At 38.4% G+C, this 27,481-nt stretch overlaps 1 protein-coding gene across 11 annotated transcripts in view; it reads right to left on the reverse strand.

Moving 5' to 3' along the window:
- The window catches only part of LOC113123457 (bromodomain adjacent to zinc finger domain protein 2B-like), a 50,283-nt gene that overhangs the window by 14,686 nt on the left and 8,116 nt on the right, over positions 1-27,481 (reverse strand). For 10 of the 11 annotated variants that reach the window (XM_026295555.1, XM_026295557.1, XM_026295561.1 and 7 more), the window contains 11 exons: positions 9,694-9,849; positions 7,728-7,913; positions 7,148-7,279; positions 6,618-6,802; positions 6,270-6,485; positions 5,227-5,880; positions 4,457-4,515; positions 3,917-4,353; positions 3,431-3,718; positions 1,056-1,116; positions 25-133 (listed from right to left, as the gene is read on the reverse strand). In XM_026295555.1, coding sequence (XP_026151340.1) covers positions 25-133; positions 1,056-1,116; positions 3,431-3,718; positions 3,917-4,353; positions 4,457-4,515; positions 5,227-5,880; positions 6,270-6,485; positions 6,618-6,802; positions 7,148-7,279; positions 7,728-7,913; positions 9,694-9,847 — 2,481 coding nt within the window. In that variant the 5' untranslated portion in view covers positions 9,848-9,849. Of the gene's footprint in view, positions 1-24; positions 134-1,055; positions 1,117-3,430; positions 3,719-3,916; positions 4,354-4,456; positions 4,516-5,226; positions 5,881-6,269; positions 6,486-6,617; positions 6,803-7,147; positions 7,280-7,727; positions 7,914-9,693; positions 9,850-16,303; positions 16,370-27,481 lie in introns of all 11 variants that reach the window. The other variant, XM_026295556.1, reaches the window with a different exon arrangement.

Below are 27,481 nucleotides of genomic sequence, written 5' to 3' on the forward strand. Positions count from 1 at the left end.
CATAAAGTAACATTTCTGATTTACCTTCATTACATCAGGATACTGACGCAATTTCTTTCCACATGGCGCAAAGTAAGCCACCTCCCCTTGTAGACGACCTGCTACAGTCCTGATCCGGGTCTCTCTCTGCCAGCTGAGGAGGAGGAGACAAATGATTAAACTGGTATCTGTACTGCTGTGTTTTGTGAAATTTGTGGCCTTGCCATCCTCTGACCCCTCCAGTAATCACACTCCTAAATGCCCCACTGGCCATATGAGGCCGACCCACAGTTCCCATAAGCTCCGCTGGAGAGCAGCCACGGCTTACATAACAGACATGTAGCTGTTATCCTAGACAGAGCAGGTGCTGAAATACAGTCTTGTGGCCTCTGTTTCTTGTGAAGCAGATGATGAAAAACATCCATAGAAGATGAAAGGCCACTCGATCCAAGGTTGCAGAATCTGTGGGCAGGGAGCTGCGAATGTTGCATTTCTGGGTTGAGGCTGGATGCAATTAACCCCTTGTGTCGTATTGCTGGGCCTCATTTCATTTCCTGTCCATTATGACTTATTGCTCAAGACTGTTTTTTTAGGGCCCTTAAAAAAGGGAAAGGATGTTTTTTTTTTTTTTTTTTTTCGGTCTGATTCTACTCAGTGATGAAGACATGACTGCACTAAAATTACGAGCTCGAAAGAGGTATTTTTAAAAAAAAACAAAACTTTTGTCATATTTATGGAAAACTGTCTGTGCCGCTTTCTTACCCACTGCCATATTCACACAGCAGGAATAATATTTTACTTTAGAACATGACAGTGATTGTTGAGAGATGCGAATTTTTCTTATTCATTTTCTTACAAGGATGAATGTATCAATCCTACTCTCCGATTATGAAACTCAAACTATATTTGCCATTGGTGACTCTGCTCTACCAAAAGTTGGTCATAAAAGACCTTTTAGAAAAGGTCACTCGTCTGCCTTTGTTGAGCTGACATTTTACTGTAACACCAACTGCATAAAAACAAACAGTACAGCAAAGTATCAAAGCATTTCACATAAAGTGCAAACAATATCTCACCCAAATTTAAGAGGCAACTGTAGAACTTTCTCATCTGTTACTCTCTTCCTCTTCCCTAAACCTAGGGGGGGAAAAAAAAACAAAACAAAAAAAACAGAGTACAAAAACAGGAACAGAGCTTGTACATTAACAACGCTCACTGATGCCTTAACAGTAATTGCACACACAAGTAAAATACTTTTCAATATTTCTAATTTTATGCATGTAAAAGCTTAGAGATGTGTCTAATATCTGCAAGACTAACTCACTGCATAAAAGACAAAAAAAAAAAAAAGAACACTTTTCCATTCCAGCATGTGAGAATAAAGCTCTCCAACTAATGTAATATGCTCCATGACTCATCCAGTATCACATTTATAAAGCATCTGCAGGGGTTATTAAAGCAAAAGCTGCTGGAGATAATCAAAACAATGATCCAACACATTTCTTCCAGAGACCTCATTTTAACCTGGAACTATTGAGACATGTTCCACACGTCAATGTTTTTATACTGGAAAAAAAATAATCCTCTTTTTTTTTTTTTTTTTTTTTTTACAGATAGGTTGGCTAGTCTGAATAATCAACAGAAAAAGGAAAAGAATGACATAAAAAATAAATACCATGCTGATCTTGGGCATGTTCTTGCTTTTATCTGATCAAGTAACACTTTCCTGATGTCTAAACCACACATTAATATATCTAGTCTATACGTAAATCCTAAGTTATAGGCATACAGTGGGTACGGAAAGTATTCAGACCCCTTTAAATATTTCACTCTTTGTGTCATTGCAGCCATTTGCCAAAATCAAAAAAGTTCATTTTATTTCTCATTAATGTACACTCAGCACCCCATCTTGACAGAAAAAAACAGAAATGTAGAAATTTTTGCAAATTTATTAAAAAAGAAAAACTAAAATATCACATGGTCATAAGTATTCAGACCCTGTGCTCAGTATTGAGTAGAAGCACCCTTTTGAGCTAGTACAGCCATGAGTCTTATTGGGAATGATGCAACAAGTTTTTCACACCTGGATTTGGGGATCCTCTGCCATTCTTCCTTGCAGATCCTCTCCAGTTCTGTCAGGTTGGATGGTGAACGTTGGTGGACAGCCATTTTCAGGTCTCTCCAGAGATGCTCAATTGGGTTTAGGTCAGGGCTCTGGCTGGGCCAGTCAAGAACGGTCACAGAGTTGTTCCGAAGCCACTCCTTTGTTATTTTAGCTGTGTGCTTAGGGTCATTGTCCTGCTGAAAGGTGAACCTTCGGCCCAGTCTGAGGTCCTGAGCACTCCGGAAGAGGTTTTCTTCCAGGATATCTCTGTACTTGGCCGCATTCATCTTTCCTTCAATTGCAACCAGTCGTCCTGTCCCTGCAGCTGAAAAACACCCCCACAACATGATGCTCCCACCACCATGTTTCACTGTAGGGACTGTATTGGGCAGGTGATGAGCAGTGCCCGGTTTTCTCCACACATACCGCTTAGAATTAATGCCAAAAAGTTCAATCTTGGTCTCATCAGACCAGAGAATCTTATTTCTCATAGTCTGGGAGTCCTTCATGTGTTTTTTGGCAAACACTATGCAGGCTTTCATGTGTCTTTCACTGAGGAGAGGCTTCCGTCGGGCCACTCTGCCATAAAGCCCCGACTGGTGGAGGGCTGCAGTGATAGTTGACTTTGTGGAACTTTCTCCCATCTCCCTACTGCATCTCTGGAGCTCAGCCACAGTGATCTTTGGGTTCTTCTTTACCTCTCTCACCAAGGCTCTTCGCCCACGATTGCTCAGTTTGGCTGGACGGCCAGGTCTATGAAGAGTTCTGGTCGTCCCAAACTTTTTCCATTTGAGGATTATGGAGGCCACTGTGCTCTTAGGAACCTTGAGTGCTGCAGAAATTCTTGTGTAACCTTGGCCAGATCTGTGCCTTGCCACAATTCTGTCTCTGAGCTCCTTGGGCAGTTCCTTCGACCTCATGATTCTCATTTGCTCTGACATGCACTGTGAGCTGTAAGGTCTTATATAGACAGGTGTGTGCCTTTCCTAATCAAGTCCAATCAGTTTAATTAAACACAGCTGGACTCCAATGAAGGAGCAGAACCATCTCAAGGAGGATCAGAAGAAATGGACAGCATGTGAGTTAAATATGAGTGTCACTGCAAAGGGTCTGAATACTTATGACCATGTGATATTTCAGTTTTTCTTTTTTAATAAATTTGCAAAAATTTCTACATTTCTGTTTTTTCTGTCAAGATGGGGTGCTGAGTGTACATTAATGAGAAATAAAATGAACTTTTTTGATTTTGGCAAATGGCTGCAATGACACAAAGAGTGAAAAATTTAAAGGGGTCTGAATACTTTCCGTACCCACTGTATTTAGTCTTACAGAGAACAGACTTGTTACCTGGCAGTGTAGCAAAAGTAAAGGTTGAAGACGGGGTGCTGTGGTTACTCAATGCCCCTGAGCCAGTCACTGTGGTATGGGTGAGTATGGCACTGGGTAAACTAGGAGGCTTGATGATCTGCAGGTTCAGCAGGGAGCAGTTGGCTGAGAGGTCTGACGAGGACTCGTGAGCAGACGATTTTGCTAGTTTCAGAGTCCTTTCTACATTGCTATTTGCTCGTGTCTCACCACACTGCTTTATATCATCCTCAGATCCATCAGAGCTGCTCTCCAGATTGCTCTCTGACTCTGCAGACGATTCCAGGGTGACATATGCAAACAGAGAGAGAACACAGAGAATAGACACAATTATCTATTAGCATGGACAACCAAACAATACAGAGCACTGCTAACTTTTCAAAGAAAAAGACCTAGACATATACTATCTGTAATTACATGGCATTCCTTTGTTAAAGATTTCTGTAATCTAACTTGATAGGCTACTACCAGAATCTTCATCCTCAATATCATCATCGGCATCATCCTCATCCTCATCTCCTAAAGAGTCGTCTGACTCCTTGCTGCTGTAGATTTCTGACTCAGTGCCTCTCACCAAGTCCACAGATGCACAAGACGAGTTGGTTTTAGGGAGACACTTTCCTGCACGCAGAGATTTATGAGTCTTGGTCTCCCTTGATATGTGAACAAGTCCTGATGAGGAAGAAGATTTAAAGGAGGTAGCAGAGCTGCCTGATAGCTCCTTGGTGCTACTGCTCAAGTTGACGGGCAGTGGGCAGGGAGGGCTGGTAGCTGCCAGGTGTGGCTTTGTGCTGGCAGTGCTGCTCTGACAGTGGGGCTTAGTGACCAGAGCCAAAGGGGCATCCTGAACTTCACTGTGCATTGCTCCATTTGGGTGTTGGTTCAGGAAAAGATTGGTGTCATTGCTGTGTGGGAGAGACAGCAAATTAATGCTCAATATATCTGATGAATATGTAGGTGGTGTCTGCAATGATGAAGATGATGCTGATTTTTTTATGAATTTCATACCAGTCCTGGTTTGTAGGTTGCAGAGTGAAAGACTGCTTAAAAGATTCCTTGGAAATGGGCTTCATAATTATAAATAAAAAGAAAGGGACACAAAGGGAAAAAAAGGAAGTAATTACAAAAACTGTCACTCACATTACATTACTGTGGGTTGAATGAAGGAATTTAAGGTGTAATAAGAGAGAGACAATAAAGAGCAAGCTCAAGCCTGTCAACAACAATGAAGAAAAAAGGCTGATGTAGAAAAATATTTTCAAATTGTTTGGCTTAGTGCCATTGTGTGACTTTAGCTGTCATCTTGTATTTGTTGCTATTGTCATACTCTGGCAACCAAAAGCCTGTATTTAATGTACCAACATCATATGAATTAAAACCCTCTTGTTAAAGATTGTTGCATTCTCCCTCCTGCCCAGAATAGTGACAAGAATGAAGTCCTGTAAAAGAGGCTGATTTCACGCTTGATAACAAATATCCTAAAGCATAGCAGAGCTAATTGCTTGTCATTTATTGGAAGTATTCCCAATAGAGTTAAAAGCATTGCCACTTCTACTCATATAGTGGTCAGAATCATGTTGTACAAAAAGCATTAATTTTCTTCTCTGAAAGAACCCACTGATTTCTTTTTCATGACAGAAACAATGGTGGACAATACTAAACAATAAAAACAGAACTTCGATTAGAAATGTAAAAAGACTTGGAAGTTTTTAAATGCTAACTTCATGCTTCATTATATTACTGTATTTTTTGCTACTAAGGCAGAACTTAATTCTCACCTCTTTCAATTTTAAATTGTTCATGTGTAATGAGCTTGCATCTGGGAAGTTTCCACCACTCCCCTTCAGGCCATCAACAGGCTGTGTGTGCTCATGAGAGGACATCAAAAATGTGGGTTTATTTGAGGGCTTTTTTGAGGCCAGCCGTCCTGGTGGTTTGGGTACAGAACGTAGGGAGATAGAATTGTGTGAAGAAAGAAGTGGGGCTTTAGGTGAGGAACACAGAAGCAAGGGTTTCATAGGGGAACAGAGAGCAAGAGGTTTGGGAGAGGAGGAGAGAGAACTATGCTTTGGTGAGGATGAATACAAAGAGTGCTTTGGTGAAGTGGAAGGAGGAAAGCGTTTAGGTGAGTTAGGGGAAAAGATGGAGGGGGGAGAGATCCTAGAAAGCATAGGAGAAGCCTTTTTGTGGGACTGTGCTATGGCACTGTTGCTGGCTGCCAGCCCTGTGGCCTGAATGACACTGATATGCTGCTGGCCTTCCTCCTCTGCAGTTCTGGAGCTCTGCAGAAATACTGCTGTGGACTGAGGTCGGTCAGCAGCATAAGAAGACTGGAGGCAAGATGAGGAAGTCAGAGGAACAGTGTCATGCTGAGTGTCCATCGAACTGGAAGGTCTCTTCTTTTTACTCTCAGAAGTGTTCTGTGTCAGCCGCTGAGTAGGAGGATGAAGAAAACAGGGAGAAGACAGCATGTCATGTCAGCTCATACTGAGAGAGCAGTGGCAGCTCTGTCAACTAGCACATGCATACAGTTTGCCACCCACGACTACGGCTGCTTATGACAATCCAACTAACATTTACTTAACAAAGAGCAGTTTTGCACAGGAACACTTGTACATTTGACATATTTCTCAGACACAAAAGGTTTCATACCAACCAAGACGTCATGTTGAAAACAAACTAAAAGCGGACAATATTTGTCTTTCTTAAACATCTTAAAATGATGTGAACAAAACAATTATTCTCCACTGATTTACAGAACTGATCTGAAAAAATGCTGAATTATTAAACACAAATACCAGCAACTCAATCTTTGCCTTACCTTGACTTTCTGCTGAAAGTGACTCTCTTTTTCAGAATCAGAGTCCTCACTGTCATTGCTCTGATCATCCTCGTCTTCATCATTGTCCTCTTCTTCCTCCTCCTCCATGCCATCAGGATCACTGCTGCTCTCCTCACCATCACTGGTGCTATCTGACAAAGATCCTGACTGACTCCCGCTCATGCTTGAGGTTTCTAGTGGTCTTTTGCTGGGCTTCTAAAAAATAATTAAAGTGCAGATTTCTCATATTTCTCAATAACATTAAAGATACCAATGGATTGAGCTTTCATGCACATGTTCGTTAAAAAACACAAAACAAAAAACACAATTCTTTGACCAAATATTAACCTTTTCTTTTGTTTTCTGAACAGTCTTCTGGTGTAGTTGGCCTGGGTCCCAACTGCTCTTTTGACTCCAACTACCATTGGCTTTAGATTTCCCCCTGTTTCCCATCACTGCAAATGAAGTGGTGTTCACAGTAGAGTTCCCAGTAGGAGAGGAAGCACTCCTACTATTAATTGTTCCATTCACACCTACAGAAATTGGCATTGTACATTCTTCAGATGGATACTCATCACAACAAGCAAAACAAGTCAAACACAGGAAGAGGACTTTTTTTTTTTTAAAAGTGACAGAATAAGAATAACGACTTCTACCAAATAGCAAGATCAGCCTCATGATGTTAGCATGTACATTTTGATGATATAATCATATGTAGTACATAAACTGTAAGAACCTTCTAGTTTATCAACCATTCTTACCCATTTCTTCTAGCACCACAGGGCACAAAAATGAGTTCATGGAACCATTTATAGAGGCTTTTAGTTTTAAACTACTATAATGCATGTTATCCTTAGGAGTTAGCCCTTTTTTATTACCTGAAGTATATGACTGTAAGTGAACCGGATCATGACCCTTAAAGTTTGATGCAAATGCAGGATGCAGACCCAGAAGAGGAGGAAAGAAGGCTGCTGTTCCTCTGGTACATGCCTCAGATTGTTGCCACCAGTCTGGAGTGGGGGAGGTGAGATACTGTACCATTAGGCATAGGTAGCTACTATCTTCTTAGATATACAGAGAATTCAATCTGTCAGCAGGCTGTAGGTGCAACAGTTCATCTAAATGCTGCAGTTTTACCTCATCTGATTGACATTCCCCAGCTGCAATACAGCTTTAGCACTCTGAGTGTTTAGATCATTATGTTACTCAAAACGCACACAATTAACTATCAAAAAACATGTACAATATTATGTTGAAAAACATTTTATTGAGAAAACTGAAAAAGGATGCTGAAAAAAGTATTTCAGTAAAGATATAATCCAGAACAATCCTACAAGAATTTCCATTACAGGGAAAAGTTAACTTTGGCATGAAATAAATCTTTTATCCTTATTCATTCAATATGAAATTAGAAAAAAAAACAAAAAAAAAAAAAACCTTCACCTTGAGCTTCCTTACCTGGAAATGTACCAAACTGGGAATGAGGAGCCAAGGCAGACAATCCCAGACTACCAAGGCCTCCAAACTCAGAGCACCCGGAACTTGATGTGTAGATCCCAAATGCTGGATGGCTGACTAAAGCAAAACCGCTGGAGTTTCCAGACATATTTAAACGTTCATCCCCCATCATCTGTAGCAAATGGCCTGGAGAAGAAAGGATTTTATCTAGTAATCAATCTATCATTATTACTATGGAGGTAGGTTGTCAGTCCAGATATGCTACCAGACACAAGTTTGGACACACTTTCTCACTGAACAGAATGAGAATATGTGTCCCAACGTTTAACTAGTAAGGCATTCAAAAGTTAAGGAAAAGTTATTCAGACAAACATTACGTTGAAAGTGTTGTACCTAAGTGGCAGGACATTATTAATTCTTCATTTGGTAAGGTGACATTCCCTAATATTTGCAGATCAATTAATGAAAAATTATTAAGTCATCATTGTCTGGACGATAAACCTTATATTTATTTGTTTGTAACTGCAACTGTCTTGAATTGTATCAAACCCTAACCCCTCACAATAATCTTTAGTAACTTCATTGAAAATTGAAAAGGTGCATTTATAAAATTTGCTCCAAATTTTTGTGTATTGACACACAATCTCAAATGATGTGACAGTAAAACTGGAAGCTCTAAAACCCCTCTGGTTGTATTATTTTGTAGGCGCATAAGATTATGGCCTTGTCTTAGGTTAAGACTTTTCTCATATGCCAATCAGACACCGCTAAATACAATACATAAAGGTACTACATGAAAACAATCATAGTTAAACCTGCCCAATGAAAGCAATTACAAAGCTTTTAAAAGTATGAAAGCTTGAACATAGCTCCATTCAAAGGGGTGTTGCCATCGCTGGGTGTGTGATAACTTTCTTTTACTTCCCACAGAGGATAAGAAATCTCTTTAAATAACTCAATACACATAACAGCGATGCAACTACAGTGGTAGCAATGTGTTTTCAGCATTTAGTGTTCAGTCCAAAATAATTTATCTGGGAAATTTCTGTGCACGTTTGTTGTTGGGTCTGTAAATGAATAATTTATAAGAATGTCTCTAATGTGTTATTCATTGTGGTAGCATGACAAAAAAACATTACTTTTTGGGGCATCTTATCATGAAGGGAAAAAAAATAATCACAAACCACAGTATGTAAATTTGCACATTAATTTGTGGTCAGGGGTAATCTGACAGCTTATGCATCACTGCTGCTCAATGCATAATGTCTGACCACAATTAGTATTCATAGGAAACAAGAGGATGTTGGTGACTGCATGCACAGTGTGAGGCTGACAGACATGTCAAATCATACAGGATAAACTGGAGCTAAAGGTTGTCAAAAGACATCCACAAGGGCGTACACAGCTCTTTAATTGTTGGCATTCATTAATTCAACAGCCTTTCCAGTCCTATCAAAACTGTCTATGGTGCGTTAAGACTGGAGGAAGGTGTCTTAAGCCCCTTATTGTTGCCAAATTTTAATTTCTACAGAATTTAACTGTATGGCCGTTCTGAATAGATTTTTTTTTTTAAAAAAACATGTCTGCAGAAGTGTAATTATAAAGTGCAATGTAACTTCACCACTTATCACGACCAATTGCAACTTAAACAATAAATTGGATGGGAAGTGGTGTACACCATGGACAAGTTGCCAGACTATCACAGGACATGGTGAATTAATTTGCATGTATTAATGCTTTGTGAATTTAAGGCTTTTTTGTGGGTGACTACTACTGCTGTTTACAACACTGCACACTTAAACCTCAAAAGTACCTAAAATAATTTCCCAGCCTCGTCCAACATATGGGCAGAATAACCAAATGTACCAACTAGAAAGCAAATAAAACAAAACCCTTTTTTCATTCATATCTGATCTGGTGCACATCTAAGTGGCAGTGATGAGACGTTTAAAGTGTGTGTACATACCACAGGTGGTGAGAGGGGAACTGCCTGCAGGGCTAGGGGCCGGGCTACACTTAGGTGCCTGGGTTGGAAGAGGGGAGGAGCTGGCTGAAGAGGAGGCCATGTGAAGGGAGGACGGAGCTGAGGATGGGGAAGTCAGCTGGTCTCCAGATTCCATGTCTGTCAATAAATAAATACGGATGAAAGAATGTAGGAAAAAGCAACATGAATACTATTGCCACAAGTAAGGCTGGCCAGTAATACAAATTATACTGTTCAGTGATACTGCGTGGTATTGTACTGCAAGATTATACAGTAGATACTGGTAACATAAGTTCACTCCACAAAGAACAGGAAATGAACTATCAGCTATTTTGATAAAATACTATTAAAGTAATTTATTACATTGTTATTTAAGATCATGTCAATTGTGAGCTTAAGCCTTTTAAATGGTATGATTTTCTGCTGCAAAACTTCTGTCCAAATTAAGCATTCCGAATACCTAATTAAAGAAAAACTAACACCGAGTTATGTTATGGTTATATTTGACACATTTGAGGAATTCTGTCTAATATGAAACATAACAAGTACATTTACTGTATCTTTATCTCTTTGTGATTTTGTATAGATGTTCATTATTGTAACATATATTACATATATCATATATTATTGACACATGGTCAACATATAAAAATAGCAGATACAACAATGAACCCATCAAACACAAGCTGCTTGTTCATAACAGTTTTCACAGTTCTAATGTAAAACTTCTGCCATAGAAGCTGTGATCATCCAACAAAGTGGTGGGCTTCCATAGAAAAATCAGTCATTTTCAATTCAATCTTGGGAACACATTTTTATATTTCCTTCCACAGCCTTACATTATGTCCATACAGATGAATAAACAAAAGGTGTAATTTTCTCTGCTGACTCTCAGGCCTTTAGTGTTCTGTCCATCATCCAAATCATGCTACAGAGATTCCAGCTACTACCCTTTCATCAGCACTACCCATCTGGGATGTTCCATTATTAATGCCTCTTCACGTCCTACTAATCACAAAAGCCCACACCTGAAATCCTCTTTAACACACATCTAGATTGTGTTTCACAGCCAGGCTTTGTTGTAGTGTTGTACATTACACTAACAATTTCTTGATCTCCTCGGTGATTCTCCTCTGTACAAGAAAACAGGAGGAGCTGATTAATGTGAGGAGACAAAGCTACCCTTCAGAATATCAAATATCATCTCTCACCAGGAACACCACTGACGAGACGTAAATGACATGAAAGCTGCAGCCATGCTTCATTGGAAAGGCCACTGTTTCATATGGTAGTGCGAGTGGGAGCTCATGCAGGGAAAAGAAGAAAGGTGCTTTCATATTTATAATGCATTATTTAAAAAAAAAAAAAATAAATAAATCCATATATCTCTCTTCATTTGTCAAGCTAAGATGCCCAGTGTGACAGAGGAAAAAAAACAAAAACAAAACAAGTGTCAATTATGAATCGGAGGTACAAATGATTTTAAATATTCAACTTGGTGGTAGCGGTTTTGACAAGGATTAATGGTAAAATGTGTTACTAATAAACACTGCACAATATTGATCTGAACCCATCTGAATTCTTCAGAGTAATATACTGCAGACAATTTACTAGGTAATTCTTCTCTGCTACATACTTAAACTGGCATTTTGTATAAAAGAAAGACCCCGGAAATTATTTCTGAGGTAGTGCTTCCTTCATTTGACTTCACTTGTCAAATTTAGCAAAAGTTTAAAAAAAAAAAAAAAAAAAAAAAAGATTAAACTGCTTTGAGGGGATAGAATACGATTCACAAGATAATATATTTATAAGTAGGCTAGTAAACATCAATGTACAGAGATAGCAAATGCAGTTTTCTGGATGATTTATAACCTACATAAACCTTTAAAATTAATTAGATGAACATATGTACGCCATCTTGAGCTCCTGAAGGGCGAGCAGTGCCAGACACACAGTGCAGACATCTCAAAACAGCTGGATGCAGGCTGTATGAAAGCAAATATATTCTAATATACCAGAGATAATTAACAGAACAAATGACTCTGTTTGAATCAAAGTCATGTTCACATATCTTGCAGCTTGTCATCTCTGAGAACAAATGCCCCTTAACAAGATGAACACATGAACAGAATGAGATTCTGAGACAAAGCACCATAAATCATTTACATGCAGGTTGCTTTAACTATTCAAACAATGTAAGTGATGATACAAATCCTCCTCAAGCATTATCCAGAAACTCAAATGTCCATATTACAACATGTCTCATAACACACCTTTGTTTCTGTGCCCTGTGACTGATGAAGACACAGCATATTCACATTAATACTACTACTTTTTGTGTACATTGACTGAATGCTGCAAATTGCAAATTCAACTGATACCTGCATGTGAGCTTGTAATATAAAATAAGGACCATGACATAATGTTTAGATAAGGAGTAGGGAAAAATGCTTTGTGCATTTGCATAGTCTTACTCATCATCATGGTTATCAATGCTCATACACTGGATTTGCCACAGATATAAGACCATACTCACACACTAATAGGGCAATTTAGTGTCTTCAATCCCCTTTTAAAGTATGTCTTTAAACACCAGCAGGAGACAAACGCACATATCTGGAGAGACCAATCAAACTCCAAAAACAATAAGCCCCAGATCAAACACAGGACCTCCCTGCTGTTAAGAGATAAAGCTGACATGGAGCCTTGAACTCAACAGTGAATTATAGTGTTGGCCTTAAAAGCAAGCTTACCAAACCTCTGATTTAACTGATGTGGACACTGTTATATTTTGCAGTCTTTTAGTGTTATCTGCTGTCTTATGGGACTTAAAGACCATAAGACAGCATAAACATAAGACCAACACCCCTTTATTTTTATTTCGTTGCTGTTATTTGCTGAAGTGGCTCACAATGTCAGATAGCTCATATTCTGAAAATCTTCAGGATGTTGTTCAGTTATCTATTAAATGAACTGTTACACATTTTGATAAATGTCTTTATTCTCCTGCTGAGTGTTGATTAGAAGATCTCAGAGATACACCACTCACAACCCCTTAAAGAGCCAAAAGTAATTTTTTTTTTTTTTTTTTTTACATAAACTCAAAAAGATATGTTAGTGAGTTTTAAAGGTGCAGGTAGGCAGGTTGTGTTAGATTTGAACAGAGCTAAAGTAGCAGTTTCCCCTGTCCCACTTTTTATGCTAAACTAAGCTAACCAGTTGCTGGCTGTAGCTTTACATTCATTGTACACAGACAGTCAATCTTCTCAGCAAGAAAGAAAACAAACCTATTTACAACAATTTCTAAGAATACTTTCAAACTGAATGCTAAAAATGAAAACAAAATAACCTCTTTTGACCTACTGATAAACTAGTTACACAAATTTGAGAGCTTATCTTACAATGAAAACTGAAATTTCCTGACTTCTACATTTACTCTGTGTCTTTATGTGTATCATATGGTTGTGTATATTTCATACAGTGTCATGTTTTGGGTAGATGTGCTCCTCCCTGTCCATGCTATCTTCTTGCACAATAACAGATAGCTGATGCTAACAATGATAATCTAGTAAGAGTCATGAGCATGGGTCAGCAGTATCCTAACTGCAAACACAGTGTCATTTCAACTAATGGAACACACAAAACACAGATTATAGGTAGTACTGCATAGCACTGTATATCAAAGCCTCGACATTGTTCAAAGACACTCAAAGTTCCTCTACTGTATCAGATCACCACCAATCCATGAGGAAAGTGAAATAAGTGTTTGATGAGTATATGGAGAAAAAACAACAAATACGTCAATTTCTGCCTAAACTGACCAGGAGTTCTTAATGCCCTTTTAATTAGCATTACATCACAATGTTAAATCCACCATTAACATCTCCTTACATACACTGGTTGCTTCAACAACCGTGTCACTTGAACAAATTTCACAAATATCCGCTTATGACAATTAATTCCCTCCACTACCGAACAAATAAACAATAGTAATGCCATTCATTTTTGAACTCAATGTTTTTCTGCATGAGAAGTAAAAAGAGAGACTGAGACCTTCTCTGTGGTTGACAGCAGTAGAGCAAGTAATAACAATAAAAAAGCCATTCACTCTCCCATTTCGTCATTTTCTGAGGTCACCGATCTGACCAGGAGAAATAGTCATTTTTCCCCCTTTACATGCATTCCCATAGGTTGATGATTTCCTGTGTAGGCTGTTATAGTCAAAGGAGGACAGAAAATGAAGTGTGTTCAGTCACTGCAGATAGGTGTTAATAACTTTAGTAGCATATCCATTATCTTAAAGCATTAGCATTTTAATAATAAATAACTATAGTGATTATTGAATAAGGTGTCATCTCCAATTTTTAGCACAAGGCCTTCATGTACAGTTTTTAGCCTAAAAGATGCATAACTTCATATGTAAATGTGGCAAACACAACAAATGTGTGAATCAAGAAAAAAATGAGTCATCAAAATTAGAGTACTCCCTGTGAAGCTGCTGTTGACAACTGCCTAACTCAAACAACATAATACAGAGGTATCCTTTTCTGTGTCTCTATACATGGAAACACAATGTCCTTTCAGATATAGGTGTTCATGTACACAAAGCATCCTGTCATGAGAGATGACCTGTGTAGAGTGATGAATAACAAAAAAAAAAAAAAAAAAAAAAAAAAAAAAAAAAAAAATCTCATTGCTACACAATCAAGATTCTTATAAGGGCTGGTTTGCCATTCATCAAATATTTGCTCTTTCAAATAAGGGTCCTGTGCTTCCAGAAACCATGTATTCATGAGTGTAAGGATGGTTGTCATCAAGGATTGAACAGTACTGATGAAGCGACTACTTGTAGATTGTAAATAAGGAGTCTAGGGAGCAACTGATGAACAACTCTGAATATTAGTGTTGGGTGGCAGATGGCAGAGGAGTGTTGGTTACACTGGAGAGCCTCTAGGTTGCTCTGCGAAACTGATACAGCAGTAGTCCCACTGTCATACTAAATATGATCTATAACAAAACCTGCCCAAGTTTTACTTTAACACCTTCTAACACTATCTACTCACTGATTTGGATGTCTCAGCCATAATGTTTTATGCATTAGTCTAATCACATCTTTGACCTCCTATGCAAAACCACACACACGCTGTGAGGCCAGCAAAAACATCCACTTGTCCTCATTATGCCAGGATAATAATCCATTTTTTCTCTTGAGAATTATCTGCAAAACACCAAGTGTTGGCATTCTGTTATCATCATTCTTCAGGACATATCCATCTTTAAGTCAGACCTTCATGCCAAAAAATAATAATAATACATTTCTGCTTGTACTGACAGCCTCAAACAAGTACTGCATGCTACCATGAATACAGTAGAAATTGCGGTAGTTAAGGGAGCAAATGGACTCTGATGATTGAGGCTTCAGTATGACAAATGTCTAAAAAATAATTTAAAAAAATACAGTACATTTCTGCTTCACAGTAGCGTTATGTATGCAGTTTGCCCATGGAATCATTTTCATGAGTTCATGAGTGATCTTGGTGTGTGATGTGATGTGGAAACAGGAGTCCCACATATTCTGCACAGACATTCATCAACAACACATTTCTGGAGCTCCAGTCTATTGCTGCCCAATCAATAGCAAGCATTAGATATAAATTGTATAGTTCAGCCTGCAATGCTTAATTAGACACATGCAGAGAAGAAGGAAGTGAGGCAGTGGAGAAAGAGAAAAAAGGACAAGTCATTTCATGCATGTCCCAATCAACTGCTATTAATCTGTTGTTAGGTTAGAGATTGCAGCTGGTACAGAGAAAACAGCATTCTCTGGATGACATTTTTATTGTTCATGTGTTGCTACAGCAGTACATTTTCCAATAGAATGGATACTTAATATAAATCTGTAAATGAAAGTTTGGATATAGGTCCTCATAGCCTAGTATGCAGTCAGTTCCTGCAGTATTTTTGAAGGGAGGAGATAAATAAAACAAAACAAAAAAAAAAGTTACAGGTCCAAGGTTCCCTGAGTCTTTGATGTTTCACACTGCAATGTCAATATCCCCCTCATTCTTCAGATAATTATACAAACAACCATTATGTACATAGAAATGTGCTTCCCACCCCTTTCTCCCCACTGTCAATGTCCAAGATAAAATAAAAGGCAGCTAGGATCAAGGTAAACATCACAATGACGGTTTTTTACTTTCCTATTCCTTTCTCTGACTCTGTGAGGAGAATAACATAAATCACATAGCAACCGTAATGGGAAGTGGGACTGGAGTGTGCCAAATGAAGCAATAAAACAGATCCCATGTGTCCCTTTCAAAGCATTAGTCACACAGTGTCCATATGTCCACTGCTTTATTGAAGCAGATGATGCTGCTTACATTCAAACAAGCACCTGTGCACACACTTAATGTCTTAAATGAAGGTCACTAATATAGAAAAAGTGAGATAATCAGGAAAATTAACCTCAGAATTTGGCAGTACATCCTTACAGCAAGATAATGTCAGGCTGCCAAAAGGGAAACACAATTTTAAGTAAATTAACTCTTGCATCACCTATTGTGCTGGCTGGAGATGTACAAGGACTCACATGTCACATCTCAATTATAGTTGCTGTGATGCGGGGAGCATGGGATTATATTCCCATAGCAAATTCCTGAAAAACAAAGTAACAGAAAGGGCCATCAGCACTAGATGGAACAAGCATGGGAGGGATAACACAGAGAAACATGTTATATTAATAGAGGTGTGACACAGCCTTGACACATGCTTCAGACTTTACAGTGAGGTATGACACTCAAGATGCAACACAGAAATGGCACCATTTAAACTGTATAAACTACATCTGCTATAGGTTAGTGATGATTTCTATTATCTGCATGTGTATTATGTGTTGCAGAGCTAAACCTGCAAGGCCCACCTTGGCATTGTGGTAGAGCCAGGCCACTTTCAACGTTGGCAAGTTGAAGCATAAGCATAAGCATTAAAAGTCAGTCAGTTTCAACAAACACACAACATACCCCTGCTAATTTTTGCTGCCCACTACCTATGAGACTGACATTTACATTTTCACAATGTGCCAATCAAACCCCCTAACATACATAACCAGCAATGTATATGTATTGAAAACCCATGCATGCCTATAGAAAAACTAAAATGAATTAAATGCACCTTGAAATGCTGTATTTTATGGGTTACACATGTGGACGAGCTCTCTCTAGCTGACAGATTTTCTAGGCAGCCATTTGTACACCATTAATTGTGAAAAAGAAACTAACTCCTAAAGATGCACAATGCAACACAATTTGTGCCACAGCTGCAATGACTTTTAAATTCTCCCTTCGTTAGTTTTTGGATGGTAAATTCAGCACATTACGTAGGAAGAAGAGAATGATTTGAGAGAAAGAATTCACTGCCTTAGAGTTTGTTAAAGTAGGTAAAAAGACAATCCTGAGTTCACTGTTCACCCATGCATTTCTTATCAAAAATATGCAGGGATAATATTTTAGGCTTGGTTTAACCTAGTTGGTACAGTAACAAAATTAGGGTGTCCTTAAATGTAATTTTAAGCACAAAAGCCAGTGAAATATTGAATTTAACAGAATTCATTAAAAGTAAGAAGTATGCTTTTATAAATACGTAAAGAGACTGTTTTGAAATGTCTCTCGCCAGTGCTGGCGGCAAAACTATATACTCTAATAGAAGATAAATCATTCCTGCCTCGATAGAGCTGTCTTAAATAACACAGGTCTGATTAGAACACACACACACACACAAAAAAAACCAAACAAACAAAAAAAAACAACTTGCTCACTTGTGTTTAAAAAAAGAAAGAAAGCATATAATTTTTTCTACAACATCCTCCATGAGTTGTACTGTTAACTTTATACTCTGACAGATATCAGTCTCCAACTGACCCCACTACAGTAAAGTGAATGCCCAAGCTGAAATTGTTTCACAAATGTGATACTCAATATACAGAAGCCAGACCTCTTTCACAAGTGATGTGACTCCTATTAAAACAGCCGATTTGACTGTTGAATAGGCATTATCAATAGGTCTGCAGGAGCCTACTACACCTACTGGAGACAGAGCGAGTCAATGGCAATTAGCAACATCAGTTGCAAATGCTAATGTATGTTTTTGTTTGTTTTATTGCATAAACCTAACCAAGACGTTTTATTTCCTAAACCTAACCAACATGTTTCAATCCCTAAATATAACTGAGTAGCTGTCATGCTTAAACTTAATGACATAACACAAAATGATGACAATGAAGATCAGTGGGATAAAAACAACCTACCAAACCAACCAGTAGGTTCCAGTAGGTTCAGGTAGGTGAGTAGGGACTTACTGACCAGTAACTATAGTCTGATGGGAAGCCCAAATGGGCAATTGAATAACATGACAACAGTCAAACCAGGTGCAGCAAAATTCTATTAAAAACTGGGGGAAAAAAATTGCAAAAACAAAACAAACAACAAAAAAGTAAAAAAAAAGAAGAAAAAAAAAAGATATCTAGTCTTATGGTTAAAGATTATTGGTAAAATGATTATGGCCAGCAGATTACAATAAAAAAAATACCTATACTTTAACACGTACATATGTCCATAATGCTCTGGCAATTCTGCATGCCACTGTCAAAATAAAAGTGTTATCAGACGCTGGACAAGAGCCACAGACTGAATAATCTGGCGCACAGACAGTCCCTGGTGACATTCTGCTTCTGTTAGTCATTAAATCAAAGGTTATCAGAGACTAAAGTGGCAACGGCAACAGTTTTGCCATCCAGACTTCTTTGTTCTTGGCACCAGGACATAACTGTTTTTTTTCCATAATTTCAGAAAAGTAATAGGTGAAGGTTATAAAATTAAATAGGGCATTTCATTATTTTCAATATGCTAATTCTTATGGGATGAAACATAGGACAATGGATTTGAGATGAGGGGGAAAAAAAGAAAAAAAAAAAAAAGAGCTTATTTTAATGGTGCTCAAAACACCTGAAATTCATTGGAGAGTTAATACTAAACACACAGCACATGCAGCTGTGGCTTCAATAGACGTGCAAGAGTCACTTGGGACACTCAGACTATTTTTATTTTGATGAATGTGCAGTGAAAATAACTAATTTCCTGTCTGCCTCTCAGCCATCTTCACAAAAGAGCTTCTTTGCTGCTAAATTTCCATCAACTGCTGGCTCTTCTTCAGACATGTATGTCATAAAGCACTAACAATGACAACATGGCTCTAAACCACACTGTACATGCTAATAGGTGATATTTATTAGCTGTTACACATTACCATCCAATAATTAAAACAATGACCACGCAGTTTGGCCTACCCAAGCTTCATTTAAAAAGCAACAAATCAGGGAGTATAACTGACTGAACATGCTTGAACAACGGCTGTCACTTTATATTAATCATATTTTAAAAATTGCTGCATTTCATGATACTTCGTGGTATAAACGCTAGCCATTTAAAAGGTTAAGAGAGCTGGCTTTGAGTCAGTTTCAACAGCAGTGTGAACAAAGTTGAACCACAAAAACAGCACTTCACTTTAAAGTGGTACCAAACCTGTTGTGAGACCAGAGAGACAATGGTACAAATGCATTTAAACACACAGTAGCTTAAGGTAGCAGTGCCTTTTTCAAATGTGATGACTGTAAATACAGAATGAGGTCCCTTACTAGTGCTACTAGTCTTTTTCTATTCACATCTCTGCCATCTGCAGCTGCAAGATAACATCTGGGGTCATCACTTTCTCCACTGCTAGAACTAAAGGATGGGAATTTTGACAGTTACGTAGATAAAAGCTTATTTAAAGGTTTGCCTATGAGTGAGGGAGTGGCAGAGAGGAATGTATATAAAACAGAAACAAAATGCTTTATTTGCTGGCAACTAATATGAATATGCAGAAGAACCCTCACCTTTGGAGACATGATCAGATAAGGGTTTTGACATCTAGCTTCATACAAATTGTGCTAACTGGACTATTAGTTCCTGGTATTACTTGCTTGTAGTCAGAGAGCAAGGTGTGTGCTGACAGCAAAGCAATGATGATAAAGTTGGGCCAAGGAATACCCCTGTCACATAAATTTAATGAGCTGATTAATAAATAACACAAGTGGCATAACTCAAGTGACAAACCTTCATGACAGATGCATGTGTCCATAAATGTTTCCAGATTTAATTATGGTCCTAGGAACACTAAATTTAATCAGCTTCATAAGGTTGGAAGTCAAAGCCGGCTAAAGAACCAGCAACTCCCAGATATACATATACATTGCTTTAACTGCATTCTGGTCATATAAATACCAGGGGCTGAAAGAACAGCTAGAAAAGATGTGGAAGGTGAAGGCAACAGTGGTCCCTGTGGTAAAGGCAAAGGCAAATTTATTTGTATAGCACCTTTCATACACTACACAATTCGAAGTGCTTTACAAGGCATATAATTACATTAAAAGCATTGAAAAGAGCATTTAAAAGTAAAGACATTTAACATAAAATAAATTTAAATCAAGTAAAGTAAATTAAAATAAAACATAAAAGCACATTAAGAAAACAAGGATGAACAATTATTCAAAGGCAGCAGTAAACAACAGAGTTTTCAGTCCTGATTTGAATGAGCTGACAGTTTGAGCAGACCTCAGGTGTTCAGGAAGTTTGTTCCACAAGTGAGGAGCATAGTGACTGAATGCTGCTTCACTTTGTTTGGTCCTGGTTCTGGGAACACACAGTAGACCTGTCCCAGATGACCTGAGGGGTCTGGAAACCTCATAGGGAACCAATATATCTTGGATATATTTTGGTCCACAACCATTTAGTGCTTTATAAACTAGCAATAAGATTTTAAAATCTATCCTTTGACTAACGAGAAGCCAGTGTAGTGATCTAAGAACTGGTGTGATATGGTCCAGTTTCTTGGTGTTTGTAAGGACTCTGGCAGCAGCATTCTGGATTAGCTGCAGCTGCCTGATTGACTTTTTGCTAAGACCTGTGAACAAGCCATTACAATAATCTAACCTACTGAAAATAAATGCGTGAACAAGTTTTTCTGCATCTTGTTTAGACAGAAAACCTTTTATTCTAGCAATGTTTTTCAGGTGGTAATAGGAAGATTTAGTGATGGATTTTATGTGGTTGTTAAAATTCAGGTCTGAGTCAATGATTACACCAAGGTTTCTGGCTTGATTTGTACCTTTCAATGACATGGAGTCAAGGTGAGCAATGACCTTTGACCTTTCATTTTTGGGGCCAAAAACAATCACTTCTGTCTCGTCTGTATTGAGCTGGAGAAAATTCTGGCGCATCCATTCTTTGACTTGATTAATACACTCACATAATGAAATTAGAGGACTATAATCATGAGATGATACTGATATATAAAGTTGGGTGTCATCTGCATAGGTATGGTAGTCAATGTTGTAGTATTCCATAATCTGAGCAAGGGGCAGCATGTAGATATTGAATAAGAGAGGACCAAGAATAGACCCCTGAGGAACCCCACATTTCATTTTTGTTCGCTCAGACTCATAGTTACCAAGTGAGACAAAATAGTCTCTATCTTGTAAGTAAGATTTTAGCCAATTTAACACTGAGCCAGTAACTCCCACCCACGCCTCTAGTCTATCAAGCAGCACATCATGATCAACTGTGTCAAATGCAGCACTGAGATCCAGTAGTACTAAACCAGAGGTTTTGGATTCATCATTATTCAAATGTAAATCATTTAAAATTTTAATAAGTGCAGTCCGCTGTGGTGTGCGCGAAATCCAGACCAAATAAATCACCATAAATCTGTGAATTTGTTGAGAAACTACTTTTTCAATTATTTTTCCCAGAAATGGAAGATTTGATATTGGCCTGTAGTTACTTACTGCTGAAGCATCTAGATTAGGCTTTGTAAGAAGAGGTTTTATAACAGCAGTTTTTAAGGCCTGGGGAAACTGCCCTGACTGAAGAGAACTATTGACAATCTGCAATACATCTGGAGCTAAGCTGTTAAAAACATTTTTAAAAAAATTTGTTGGTAAAATATCAAGGCAGCATGATGTAGATTTTAATTGTAGAAGCGTTTCTGCCAGAGCTCTGTGATCAAGGAGATCAAAATGTTCTAGATTCACTGGAGAACAAGGAGGCACAGGTGATATTGTCATGTTCCTAGGACTGCAGCTAGAGATAGTTTGTCTTATCTTTGATATTTTGTCTGTGAAAAAGGCTGCAAAATCATTGCATGACTTTTTGGACAGCAGTTCAGAAGGAAGAGAGGGTGCTGGGTTTGTGAGTCAACAGAAAACAATGTGCGGGCATTATTGCTGTTTCTATTGATAACCTCTGAGAAAAACGATTGCCTTGCATTTTTTAGTTTTTGGTTATAGTTGTGAAGACTCTTTGTACAAGTCGAAATGTACCTGGAGTTTGGTTTTTCGCCACTTGCGTTCTGCTTGTCTGCAGATCAGCACTCTCGGGGCTGTGACCCCCAAACTGGGAGAGTGGCTCCAACAGATCCCAGGAACAACATGAGAGCTCTCAGCTCAGAAGAGCGCAGCACTAGGAACAGCTAAGACACTGCGAAGAACCCTCAAACTCCAAGACCTCTGGTAGAGAACCCAATATTGAGGGGAACACACACGCGCGCTGTACACACACACACACACACACACACACACACACACACACACACACACACACACACACACACACACACACACACACACACACACACACACACACACACACACACACACACACACACACACACACACACACACACACACACACACACACACACACAGGGCTGTTAATGCAAACTCATTTTAATGGCTCTCATTTATATTAACATGCGATTATCGCAGCATGCATTTCCTGGTTGACCCATGGCCTAGCCCGTAGTAGGACAAATTAAAAATGCAGCCATAGACAGTAAAGAGTGCAGCAGCAAACAGAAAGAAAGAAAAAGGTCTTCTGAACAGTAAATTCATTTACAAAATGATGTCTGCAGATACTTAGCAACACCTGCCACATCCATACCTTGTGAAAGATTATTTTCACTGTCAGGGCATGTTGTTCAGAAAAAGCGAGCTGCCCTGTCATCGGAAAATGTAAACAGTCTTGTCTGTTTGAGCAACTGGCTCAGTGCAAAGAAAGAAATAATGGGAATTTGTGTAAATAAAAAATGTAAAATGTAATATGTAACTGGCATGCATTATTCTCTATTCATCTTTTTAGGGAACCACAGCAATCAGATGATTTTTGCAGCTCTTTTAATGAGACTGTCTCTTCTCCATATTCAGTCTGGTGTGCATAATGATACCAAACACAATGAGGACTCTGCTCCATGTAAATGGGCTGAATGACTAATAATACTATATAGAGTGGTGTGAAAAAGTGTTGGCCCCCTTCCTGATTTCTTATTTTTTTTGCATGTTTGTACAACTTTGTTTCAGATCGTCAAACAAATTTAAATATTAGTCAAAGATAACATAGGTAAACACATCATGCAGTTTTTAAATTAAGGTTTTTATTATTAAGGGGAAACAAAATCCCAAACTACATGGCCCTGTTTGAAAAAGTGTTTGCCCAGCCTGTTACTTAACTGTGGTTTAAACCTAAGTTCAATTCCTCTAGCCACACCCAGGCCTGATTACTGCCACACCTGTTCACAATCAAGAAATCACTTAAATAAGACCTGCCTGACAAAGTGAAGTAGACCAAAAGATCCTCAAAAGCTAGACATCATGCCAAGCTCCAAAGAAATTCAAAAATGAATGAGAAAGAAAGCGATTGAAATCTATCAATCTGGAAAAGGTTATAAAGTCATTTCTAAAGCTTTGGGACTGCAGCGAACCACAGTGAGAGCCATTATCTACAAATGGCGAAAACATGGAACAGTGGAAAACCTCCCCAGGAGCGTCCAGCTGACCAAAATTACCCAAAGAGCACAGCAACGACTCATCCAAGAGGTCACAAAAGACCCCACAACAACATCCAAAGAACTGGATGTTGGATGCTGGCCTCACTTCCCTCAGTGTTCATGTGTTCATGACTCCACCATAAGAAAGAGACTGGGCAAAAATGGTCTGCATGGCAGCATTCCAAGACGAAAACTGCTGCTGAGCAAAAAGAACATAAAGGCTGGCGTCAGTTTTGCCAGAAAACATCTTGATGATCCCCAAGACTTTTGGGAAAATACTCTGTGGACAGACGAGACAAAAGTTTTAACTTTTTGGAAGATGTGTGTCCCATTACGTCTGGGGTAAAAGTAACACCGTATTTCAGAAAAAGAACATCATACCAACAGTAAAATATGGTGGTGGTAGTGTGATGGTCTGGGGCTGTTTTGCTGCTTCAGGACCTGGAAGACTTGTGATAAATGGAACCATGAATTCTGCTGTTTACCAAAAAATCCTGAAGGAGAATGTCTGGCCATCAGTTCGTGACCTCAAGCTGAAGCGAACTTGGGTTCTGCAGCAGGACAATGATCCAAAACACACCAGCAAGTCCACCTCTGAATGGCTGAAGAAAAACAAAATGAAGACTTTGGAGTGGCCTAGTCAAAGTCCTGACCTGAATCCGATTGAGATGCTGTGGCATGACTTTAAAAAGGCGGTTCATGCTCGAAAACCCTCCAATATGGCTGAATTACAACAATTCTGCAAAGATGAGTGGGCCAAAATTCCTCCACAGTGCTGTAACAGACTCATTACAAGTTATCACAAACGCTTGATTGCAGTTGTTGCTGCTAAGGGTGGCCCGACCAGTTATGAGGTTTAGGGGGCAAACACTTTTTCAAACAGGGCCATGTAGTTTTGGATTTTGTTTTCCCTTAATAACAAAAACCTTCATTTAAAAACTGCATGATGTGTTTACTTGTGTTATCTTTGACTAAAATTTAAATTTGTTTGATGATCTGAAACAAAGTGTGACAAACATGCAATAAAATAAATCAGGAAGGGGGCCAACACTTTTTCACACCACTGTATTATATTATACACACAAGACAACACTGCTTACGATAATCACTTCAAAAGCATAGCAATATTTTTGGTGAGGTATTCTTAGAAGCTCTTTGCAGAATAAAGAATTTAGCTCAGATTGTTTATTGTGTAATTTTATGGCAAAACAAAGCTACTGTATGACAATTTGTGTGATAAAACTGCTTTTACTGCTTTTTCAAGACTTTCAGGAAGAACTGTTTCAGTGAGGTGCAAGGGTAGAGTACCAGCATTTTTACTCAAAAATGAGAGAAATGATTGTTTGATGAAATGATGATTTTTAGAAATCAGAGTAGCCAATGGCCAATATATGATGCTGATTTTTTCAGCCAATATGTTGGGTCTATTTTGTTAGTTAACTTTTACAGTGCTTTGTGCCCGGTGTGTTTTCTGCCGACTCCACCAACCTCTTTCCACTTCACTCCCTCTCTATCCTCCACTCTCTTCTGTGCTATCAACCAAACAGCAAACGTAACATCCAATGACAGATACTAGAATCTAAAAAGAGGTATCAATTGATCTGTATATTGATTTAAAGAATTATTCTAATTGAATATTGGGTTGCCATGGGCAATGTAGTCAGGTAATGCCATTCTGACCTTAAAATCTCACCTAAATTTTCTTTGTGGAAAAAAAAAAAAAAAAAAAAAAAGTAGAAATACATTCCATGCCAACCATTTAAATCACTCAACCACTAACAAAAATCAAAAACAACAGTTTGATGTTTTCTGTCATATCTACAGAAACATTGTACATTTCATAGTATTATAATATCAGGGAGAACAAAAAATATTTTATCTATCTGCCTGCAGAAGTTTTGATTTTAAATGATCCAACACTATGTCTCCATGCCACACACAGAGCCTTACTAAAGGAGCATTTTTCTTAGTTTGTTAATGAAACTCAACACACATAGACCTCAGAAATCTGTGTGTAGCAAGGCCTGAAAGAGGGGAGGAATGGTGCATAGCATGGCAGCTTAGTATTATCTTGAAGGATGAAATTTAAACCCAAACATATCCATGGGTACTTAGGCTACATGACTACAATATCCATTTTACTACAGGAGAGCCATCAATTCACAACTATGAGACCTGTCAATGAAATCAACCATCAAACTGAAATACACACACATTAAACTGGGGTCCCAATGTCACCTGCTTTTTGCATCATTTATTTCTTTTACACATTTCCCCCAAGTTCATCTAATATTGTATTATGACTTAAATTTGTTCACAGTGAAGAATAATGACCGAATATCACAGCTGTGTGACGAGAATAGGCACTACTAAATTTGCAGATCTGCAAAAACATCTTCACTTAAGCTAAACATTTATTTTGAGTCAACCAATGTTAATGAAAACCACTTGCCAAACTGATGCCAATTGATATAGCTATATTCCTGAGGAATTTCTTCCATTAACAAAGCTATTAAAAAAACTGATGGAACACAGTCAAATCAATTAGAAGGGTACAAAAACCTGCTTGTTTACTATAAGCAATTTGCTTCCTCGTTATTCACCAACAACAAACACCAATTTCATAATTCCACATGCAATCCCCAACTAAAAAAAAAAAACTTGACATTTAAATCCTTTTCCACTAGCTTAGTAAACAATGGAAGTGAGATAACTGATCATGTGCTGGGGAAATCGCTGTGAGCAGCAGAAGGTCAACGCCTGCCAGCAGACCTGATAGGGAAAATGGCATTGATGCTCCTGAGCTGCCATTTTTCTTCCCTGACAAAGACTCCATCTGCCACCAAGCCATTTGCAGCCTGCGAGTCAGAATATCAATGATTTCCAACCATTCTACAACTCAGCGTTCACCTTGGTGTCACCTCTACACCCATCTTCGCTGACACCACAGATCCCTCTGTGTACAGGATCTGCAGGCTCTTAACAAAATGCTCATCCAGCTAAGTGGCATTTATGCTACTTAGAATAAGTAAATATTTCATTATCATTGATAATATGTATGTTTGTGATCTACGGTCAACTTTTAGAATCACTGGTCCAGCCTGAAAAAAAAAAATATATATATATATATATATATATATATATATATATATATTTTTTTTTTTTTTTTAAGCACACAGAAATGAAATGGTTGGGGGGATAGACTTTTTACTTTACAATGAAAAAACTTAATGATGCACAATGCTGCCGTGTACTGATGAAGTGAGGAAAACACTAAATCCCTGTTGCCCAATGAAGACCTCTTGCTACCCATAAAAAAAAAAAAAAAAAAAAAAAAAAAAAGGAACAGCAGGCAGCTGGCCATGACTTCCCAAGAAAATTCAATTTTTCTCAATGCCATCTGCACACCTCAGAGACACCCTTGTAAGTTTACCGTCTTCCCACAAGCTCTCCAGAAGACTGGCAGTCTTGTCCTGAAACCCAGGTATGACCTCTCACCGCAGAGAAGCATACATAATGAAACTACTTTAGCCTCTGTTACTGCACCTGCCTAGAACTCATATCACCCTGCTATTCCATGTTTTATCATGCAGAATAGACACAGATTGCCCCACATAAAGCCATACTCCTGCATTCCTACGGAAAATATTACATTCACTCTTCCAAATAAGAACAATCTGGGATTCAAGCATATTTTTAGAGGTGGTCAGCTGCATCCCGCTGCTAAACTTTAGACCTTGGGACTACATATATCAAGCAGACACGACTTCATCACTTGTTTAAACTAAATGAAACGGGTGAAACAGCACCATAAATTCCCTCGCCTAATTACTATAAGGCTAAAACAGAGACA

Source organism: Mastacembelus armatus, chromosome 21, assembly GCF_900324485.2.
Source record: "Mastacembelus armatus chromosome 21, fMasArm1.2, whole genome shotgun sequence".
Lineage (NCBI taxonomy): Eukaryota > Metazoa > Chordata > Actinopteri > Synbranchiformes > Mastacembelidae > Mastacembelus > Mastacembelus armatus.